This window comes from Trichomycterus rosablanca, chromosome 25 (genome assembly GCF_030014385.1).
Source record: "Trichomycterus rosablanca isolate fTriRos1 chromosome 25, fTriRos1.hap1, whole genome shotgun sequence".
NCBI classification, from domain to species: Eukaryota; Metazoa; Chordata; class Actinopteri; order Siluriformes; family Trichomycteridae; genus Trichomycterus; species Trichomycterus rosablanca.
The window spans coordinates 6,765,818-6,775,000 of NC_086012.1; the positions used below are offsets into that span (position 1 = coordinate 6,765,818).

At 40.5% G+C, this 9,183-nt stretch overlaps 1 protein-coding gene across 1 annotated transcript; it reads right to left on the reverse strand.

Annotated features, from left to right (window-relative positions):
• Positions 1-1,121: 1,121 nt before the first annotated feature.
• LOC134302910 (brevican core protein-like) lies at positions 1,122-6,382 on the reverse strand. Its single transcript, XM_062988161.1, has 4 exons — positions 6,257-6,382; positions 4,446-4,781; positions 2,340-2,440; positions 1,122-1,255 (listed from the first exon to the last, which is right to left on the reverse strand). Exons 1-4 carry the CDS (start codon positions 6,375-6,377, stop codon positions 1,154-1,156), a joined length of 660 nt encoding a protein of 219 aa, XP_062844231.1. The 5' UTR covers positions 6,378-6,382; the 3' UTR covers positions 1,122-1,153.
• Between the last annotated feature and the right edge of the window lie 2,801 nt (positions 6,383-9,183).

Consider the following 9,183-nt stretch of genomic DNA (forward strand, 5'->3'; position numbering starts at 1 on the left):
AAGGTGTGGACATAGGTTTTTAACTAAAATAAGTTACAGTAAAGGAAGAATATATTGAAAACAACAGCATATAAAAAATAAGACCTTTAAAATAAAACATAGTGGTGTGAAAAAGTAGGGTTAGGGTGAGTTTCTACACTCACTGTCCATTTCATCAGCTCCACTTACCATATAGAAGCACTTTGTAGTTCTACAATTACTGACTGTAGTCCATCTATTTCTCTGTATGCTTTGTTAGCCCTTTCATGCTGTTCTTTAATAGTCAGGACCCCCACAGAGCAGGTATTATTTAGGTGGTGGATCATTCTCAGTACTGCAGTGGCACTGACATGGTGGTGGTGGTGTGTTAGTGTGTGTTGTGCTGGTATGAGTGGATAAGACAGCAATGCTGCTGGAGTTTTTAAACACTTCACTGTCCCTGCTGGACTGAGAATAAGCCAACAATCAAAAATATTCAGCCAACAGCACCCTGTGGGCAGCATCCTGTGACCACTGATGGAGGTCTAGTAGATGACCAACTCAAACAGCAGCAATAGATGAGCGATCGCATCTGCAAGGTGGACCAACTAGGTAGGAGTGTCTAACAGTGAGTGGACACATGTCTGATCCACTCATGGCAGCACAACACACACTAACACACCACCACCATGTCAGTGTCACTGCAGTGCTGAGAATCATCCATCACCTAAATAATACCACTACCTCTGTAGTGGTCCTGCCCATTAAAGAACAGTATGAAAGGGGCTAACAAAGCATGCAGAGAAACAGATGAAGTACAGTCAGTAATTACAGAACTACAAAGTGCTTCTATATGGTAAGTGGAGCTGATAACATGGACAGTGAGTGTAGAAACAAGGAGGTGGTTTTAATTTTATGGCTGATCAGTGTATCTTTACAATTATATTTTGAAGCCCATACTATCCATCTGCATTTCAGGTCCTGCCCCCCATGATGCTGTAATAAACTAATACAACAAAAGCATTGTTTTTAGTCATTGATGCTAAAGATGGTGTAACCAGTTAATGCTAAATGTGTTAGATGACTTTGTTGTCCAACGTAAATCAATCAAATTCTGAAATCATTTAGTGTAACCAAGGACTATAACAGGCATACCTCCATGTACATTTTATTTGCAGCATCAAATGTTTCTTTATTACTTTAGATCATCTGATTCCAGTCGGAAGACTGTTCCATCGTTGTCTTTCCAGCGAATTGTGATATTGACCATCCCATATCTTTCCAGTATTTCTTTAATCTAAAAAAAATGCACAGAAGCCATATTATGCTTGTTTGTTTGTTTGGGTTTATTTCCATATCAGCAACATGCAGGTTCAGGTTCAGATCATTTGTTTTATATCAAGTCTGTCTAAAAAGTTCAAACTTTTAATTGAAGGAATCTTCTCGAACAAGACTTTCATGTTCTCAACCCTATAAAAGTCGTCTCTGATGGCTGAAATTCGAGGACATTCGAACAAAGTATGTTCAATTGTAAGGGTTATACGACATAATTGACAGGTTGGTGCCTGCTCACCAACCAGGAGGAGTTGGTGGGTGAGGGCAGTATGACCAATTCAGCGCCCAGTTATAATTGTGGGAAGAAGTCTCGGTTGATGTCATCTAACATCTTCTTGCCATTTTATTCTTCAGTAGTCTTTGATTTCCGGATAGGCATCAGTTATTGGGATGTATCTCCAAGCAATCCCTTTGTTTCTTGCTTCTTTCATTACCTTCTATGCCACTATGACTGGGAATCCAGCAGTAGACAATGGAAACTCCTCAGGTTTAACGTTCTTTATCCAGTTTAAGCAGTTCTTGTATGATTGGGTGATCAGTTCTCATGGACTCAAGATCTTGCATGCAGGATTTAGAGTCAGAGCAAATCACGTAGTGTTTATAGGGACTGATAATGATGTGTCTGATGGCCAAGAGGAGCGCATGAGTCTCTGCTGTAAATATTGAGGCATGATGAGGGAGACGGATACTGTTACAGTGGCCATTGGTAAAAAAAACGCTGCACCCACATTACACATTGCATTACAATACATTAATACAATCATTTTAAATGTAACACACAGTTTAACAACACAGTGTACATTTAAATTGTTTGATTGGACGTTTTAGAACTGCAAATAAACTGTAGATGGAACACATATTCCACACATCCACTAACTTACTGTTTAATTAACTCTTCTACTGTCAGGGTCACGGTGGGTCTGCTGCCACTAGGGTTCACTAGGAACAACCCCCTGGTCACTCTATTTATGGCAGCACACTTACACACCCTCTGACTTACTCACACCAAAGGACAATTTAGTAATTGTAAGTAAATCGTAACTCACCTTTTTTAAAAGGTTTGCTTTCACCGAGGGATCGTTCAAATCCGTCATTTCATCTGAGCTCACTTTGACTTTAACTACCTGTCTTATCTTCAGTGTGGTAGCTGTAAAGTAAAGTCACAAGAGCACTGAGTTATTAATTACAAGACTAGTTTAAATACATCGTGATACAGTAGATAATGGATGACGATAAAAAGAGAGAGATTCACCTTTCCCGTCTCCTACAAACCCCTAAATCCTAAAGTCTACCCACACCTAATTGTGTCACCATTTGTTCACAATGCCAAAAACCCTTTTGTTCACCCTTGTCCTATATTACCCACTATAAAACCAACACCCTTCCAGTACCCCCCTCTGATCACCTCTCCTCATCTTCTCTTTGATCTCTGTAATTCTTCCCCTCATTTCTTGTGTATATAAAGTCTCCCCAGAATATGCCTAGTCAGATTCTGTCAGTCTTCCAAGCTGTGCCCATACACCTGTATGTGTTAATAAAGACATCGTCTTTGGATGAAGACCCGGTCTCCTGACTCCTATATGCTGAATTTCTAACAAGGGGAATACTAGCTTATGACAGAGCTGGTTTCAGTGAATACTGACTATGTGGTATTCTGTAGTGATTGTAAGTGATCAATCCTATGGTTGGGTTGGTGACTTTAACGTAGGACCACTCACAACATTCTTTTTAGGGTCATTCAAATTGCTATTAAAGATGTGTTCAATCCAAAAGGTTCATCTTACATTCAAAAGACTTTGATTTAAAAAATATGGAGGTGGCAACCAGCAGGTTTACTATACATCGTGTTTAAATAATAAATGAACTTGTGACTCAAAAATATCGTTGGAAGTGCACTCCAAGTGCACTTAGTGTTTCTTACAACCTCCTACAGAATCCTTAGGAGACATTAGAAGGGCTAGTGCATAGTGGATGGTCACTATGTGGCCCCCACGTTACCATCTGATAAACAGTGCCACAAACAGTGGCATCAGCTCACCCTGAAAAGGATGGCAATCCACCGTTTACTGCACCCAGTAATAATACACTGTCTAATATACTGTCTAGTGCACTATGTAGGGAACATAAATCCGTTATCTGATATACAATCTAGCGCACTGTGTAGAGAACATAAATCAATTGTCTAATATACTGTCTAGTGCACTATGTAGGGAACATAAATCCGTTATCTGATATACAATCTAGCGCACTGTGTAGAGAACATAAATCAATTGTCTAATATACTGTCTAGTGCACTATGTAGGGAACATAAATCCGTTATCTGATATACAATCTAGCGCACTGTGTAGAGAACATAAATCAATTGTCTAATATACTGTCTGGTGCACTATGTAGGGAACATAAATCCGTTATCTGATATACAATCTAGCGCACTGTGTAGAGAACATAAATCAATTGTCTAATATACTGTCTAGTGCACTATGTAGGGAACATAAATCCGTTATCTGATATACAATCTAGCGCACTGTGTAGGGAACATAAATCAATTGTCTAATATACTGTCTAGTGCACCATGTAGGGAACATAAATCCGTTATCTGATATACAATTTAGTGCACTATGTAGGGAACATCATTAATTATGTAATACACTATCTAGTGCACTATGTAAGGAACACAAATCATCATCTAGTTAGATAATAATTTATAGTGCACTATGTAGTGAACATGAATGCGTTATCTAATACACTATCTAGTGCACTACGTAGGGAACATAAATTAATATCTAAAATTCTATCTAGTGCACTGTGTAGGGAACATAAATTCGTTATCTGATATACAATTTAGTGCACTATGTAGGGAACCTAAATCCGTTAACTAATACGCTACCTAAAGCATTATGTAAGAAACATAAGTCTATTATCTAGTACACTATCTAGTGCACTAAGTAGGGAACATAAATTATTTTCTAATATACAATCTAGTGCACTATGTAGGGAACATTAATGTGTTTGTGACGCGAACAGTTAGCTTAGTAGCTCAGTTAGCAGCTCCTAAAAGTTCTGTTATCACCCATATCCTTTGGTGTGTGCGAGAGGTTTTTGCAACTTGGGATGTTTGGTAATAATAATGATTATAATAATAATAATGTTACCTTTGTAACACATAAAAGGCAACCTCAGGTCACAGAGTGAATCATCCCACGTCCCTTCATAATTCATCTGCATGACAACACAGTTTGAGATGTTAAACAGGCTCAGCGGTCTTCCTGATCCCCAGTTTCGGAAAAAGGTAGTACTTCCGTCTGACCACTTCCAGGCATCACTAAACAGCCCGATCCATGTGTTGATGTCATAAATGATATTGGAAACCGAGTCCTGCTGTCGGGCATTTTTAATGCTGACCAAGTCAGTATACCACTCTCTGCAGTTGTCTTGAGCCTCTCTCCATGTGACTCTGAATGGTCTGGAATATATCTTTCCAGTGCTCTCTGCACGCACACGCACACGCACACACACACACACATTTCACCTCATTAATGTCAAAGTTTAATAACATTGTAGAACTTTCCACTCCTACAAATTATTCATAATCAGAAGAATAACAATAAGCTGTTTGTAGGCATATGTTTAGAAGCCCCCTTTCATGCTGTTCTTCAATGATCAGGACCACCACAGAGCAGGTATTATTTGGGTGGTGGATCATTCTCAGCACTGCAGTGACACTGACATGGTGGTGGTGTGTTAGTGTGTGTTGTGCTGGTACAAGTGGATCAGACATAGCAGCGCTGCTGGAGTTTTAAAATACCGTGTCCACTCTATTAGACACTCCTACCTAGTTGGTCCACCTTGTAGATTTAAAGTCAGAGACGATCGCTCATCTATTGCTGCTGTTTGAGCTGGTCATCTTCTAGACCTTCATCAGTGGTCACACGACGCTACCTACGGGGCGCTATTGGGTGGATGTTGGTTGGTGGACTATTCTCAGTCCAGCAGGGACAGTGAGGTGTTTAAAAGCTCCAGCAGCACGGCTGTGTCTGATCCACTCATACCAGCACAACACACAGTAACACACCACCACCATGTTTGTCAGTGTCACTGCAGTGGTGAGAATGATCCACCACCTAAATAATACCTGCTCTGTAGTGGTCCTGTGATGGTCCTGACCATTAAAGAACAGCATGAAAGGGGGATAACAAAGCATGCAGAGAAACAGATGGACTACAGTCAGTAATTGTAGAACTACAAAGTGCTTCTATGTGGTAAGTGGAGCTGATAACATGGACAATGTGTGTAGAAACAAGAAGGTGGTTTTAATGTTATGGCTGATCGGTGTATGTATATGTACAACAAAACACAATTTAAAAAATGCAAACTTTCCCCCTCCCCAAAAATTGACAAGCATTAAAACAAGTAAGGCTGGAGCCTATCACAGCTTTTCAATGAGCAAGAGGCACACAGTAACACCCTGGACGGGGCGCCAGTCCATCGCAGGGCAGACACACATACACACACACACACACACATTCTCCTATAAGGCAATTCAGTGTCTCCAGTTAACCTGACTGCATGTTTTTGTACTGTGGGAGGAAACCGGAGCACCCGGAGGAAACCCACGCAGACATGGGGAGAACATGCAAACTCCACACAGAAAGGACCCAGACCTCCCTACCTGGGGATCAAACCCAGGACCTTCTTGCTGTGAGGCGACAGTGCTACCCACTAAGCCACCGTGCCGCCCTCCCTGTAGATCAGAGATCTGCACTTAAGTCTACTATAAAATATACATTATAAATAATAATAAACCTTATTCATTTCTGAAACATGCATAACCATGTAAACAGCTACCCATGTGACTTACCGTCATAGCAGATATATTCAAAGAGGTTAAAGCAGTTGTAAGGATACCAAGATCCCTTTTCATTAAACGCCCCACAAGTACTATTTGAATTGACATTTAACATACTGTACTCGGATACAGTGTCCTCTCCCATAGACCAGCCCCAACGCATGTCAGCTCCTTTAGTCAGTCCAATCCACACGTCACCAAAGTAAAAAGTATCCACTTGGCGTTTTGCTCTTGTCATCTCGTGCATGTTGTCCATAGAAGCTAAGTCGGTATACATTTCCCTGCAGTAGCTCTGAGCCTCGAACCAGGTTTTCGCCCTATCGACATAGAAGAAATCTCGATCGAGTGGAAACGAGGCGCCGAACAATCCTGCAAGAACGCACAATATGGGTGTTAATATATTATATTATATATAATACACAATACATATATATACACATAAATACATCCAACTGCACCTACCTAAGAGCAGAAGTAGTGAACAGGCAGTTTGGTCCATATTTGTGTAGATCACCTAGTATTTCTATTATTAAGTGTAGTTTGTGGCATGAACTGCTGAAGCAGAAGTTATACTACCCTCTCACAACCTTCCCACCCTGGTTTATACTTTGATTTTTAATGGGCAGGTAATAAATATTTGCAAGCCAAATCAAGTTGCGTACGTCACCTACGTATCAAGAACACTCAAATCAGAACCCCAAACTCCAAATCAGAAAAAGTTGGAACAGTTTCTTACATTTACTTTGACTTTTATTTGATTGCAGACAGGATGAACCTGAGATATTTCATGTTTTATCTACTCAACTTCATTTCATTTATTAATAAACATCCATTCCTGCATTTCAGACCTGCAACACATTCCAAACAAAAAAAGTTGGGACAGTAAAGCATTTACCACTTTGTAATGTTGCTATTCCTTTTCACCACACTTAAAAGACGTTTTGGCACCGAGAATACCAAGTGATTTAGTGTTTCAGCTTTTATTTTGTCTCACGTCTCAAGATGTGCAACAGTACAGGGTCGTCGTCGCATTTTTCGTTTCAAATGTCTCCACACATTCTCTATTGGGGACAGGTCAGGACCGCAGCCATGCCTTTGTAATGTGTGCAGCATGTGGTTTTGCATTGTCTCGTTGAAAAATGCATGGATGTCCCTAGTAAAGATGACGTCTTGCAGGCAGCATATGTTGCTCTAAGATCTCAATGTACTTTTCTGCATTAATGCTGCCATCACAGAAGTGTAAATGACCTTTGCCAAGGGCACTGACACAATCCCATACCATGACAGACCCTGGCTTTTGGACTTGTTGCTGATAACAGTCTGGATGGTCCTTTTCGTCTTTGGTCTGAAAGCACAAGACGTCTATTCTTTCCAAAAAAGACCTGGAATGCTGATTCATCTGACCACAATACACATTTCTGCTGTGTGATGGTCCATCCTAGACACCTCCGAGCCCAGAGAAGTCGACGCCTCTTCTGGACATGGTTAACACAAGGCTTCTTTTTTGCACAGTAAATTTTTAGTGGCATTTGTGCATGTAACTCTGTATTGTAGTGCTTGACAAAGGTTTGCCAAAAGTAATCCCTCACCCATGTGGTTATATCAGCTATTGTTGAGTGGCGGTTCTTGATGCAGTGCCGTCTGAGGGATCGAAGATAACAGGCGTTCAGCTTAAGCTTGCGCCCTTGGCCTTTACACACTGAAATTCCTCCTGATTTCTTGAATTGTTTAATGATATTATGCACTGTAGAGGGAGAAATATGCAAATCCCTTTTAATCTTTCTTTGAGGTTCATTGTTTTTAAACATTTTAATAATTTTCTCACACATTTGTTGACAAACTGGAGATCATCTGATTATCTTTGCATATTAAAGACTCAGCCTTTCCTGGATGCTGCTTTTGTACCAAACCATGATTACAATCACCTGTTTGGAATCACATCATTATTTAGTTTTTCACCTCATTACTAGCCCTAAATTCCCCCAACTTTTTCTTATTTGGGGTTGTAATAGTAATAATAATACTTGTTTCTGATGTATTTGTTAACATGTATTGTGTAAGTGCTGGATCATTATAGCTATTTTGCATTCATTTGTATTAACACTGAGTGTGGCTGTATTAAGTTACTTTAGCTCATTATATGTAAAAGCACTTGCACAGGTAATTGGCACACCTATGTTATTTTTTCCATTCAAATGTAAGTGCCAACTTCTACTTTAAATAAGTAGTTTGCATTTTAAATTTGAATAATTACTTTTTACTATTTAATGTGAATGGTTGCATGCTGAAATGTGGTTAACTACAGTGTTTAATCACTACAGAGAGTAGTATGTACTGTATATACTTGGATTTAATCACGTTTTGATTGCAGCTAATGTAGAATGTATATGCTAATGTACACCAATCAGGCATAACGTTATGACCACCTTCCTAATATTGTGTTGGTCCCTTTTTTGCTGACCCATCGAGGCATGGACTCCACTAGACCCCTGAAGGTGTGCTGTGGTATCCGGCACCAAGATGTCAGCAGCAGATCCTTTAACTCCTGTAAGTTGTGAGGTGGGGCCTCCATGGATCGGACTTGTTTGTGCAGCACATCCCACAGATGCTCGATTGGACCTCAAACTCGTTGTTGTGCTCCTCAAACCATTCCTGAACCATTTTTGCTTTATTAGAAGCCACAGCCATCAGGGAATACCGTTTCCATGAAAGGGTGAACATATTCTGTAACAATGCTTAGGTAGGTGGTACGTGTCAAAGTAACATCCACACGGATGGCCGGACCCAAGGTTTCCCAGCAGAACATTACCCAACGCATCACACTGCCTCTGTCGGCTTGCCTTCTTCCCATAGTGCACCCTGGTGCCATGTGTTTCTCAGGTAAGCGACGCATATGCATCCGGCCATCCTCATGTGCCCATTGTTGGTGCTTTCGGTGGTGGACAGGGGTCAGCATGGGAACCCTGACTGGTCTGCAGCTATGCAGCCCCATACGCAACAAACTGTGATGCACTGTGTATTCTGACACCTTTCTATCAGAGCCA

What these genes read in the sequence shown, in the direction of transcription:
- LOC134302910 (XM_062988161.1), bottom strand. Translation starts at nt 6,377, where the DNA reads ATGACAAGAGCAAAACGCCAAGTGGATACTTTTTACTTTGGTGACGTG. An exon ending in GGACACTGTATCCGAGTACA is followed by an intron (nt 4,782 to 6,256) that starts GTATGTTAAATG and finishes GTGTGCGTGCAG; the next exon opens with AGAGCACTGGAAAGATATAT. An exon ending in AAGCAAACCTTTTAAAAAAG is followed by an intron (nt 1,256 to 2,339) that starts GTGAGTTACGAT and finishes CATTTTTTTTAG; the next exon opens with ATTAAAGAAATACTGGAAAG.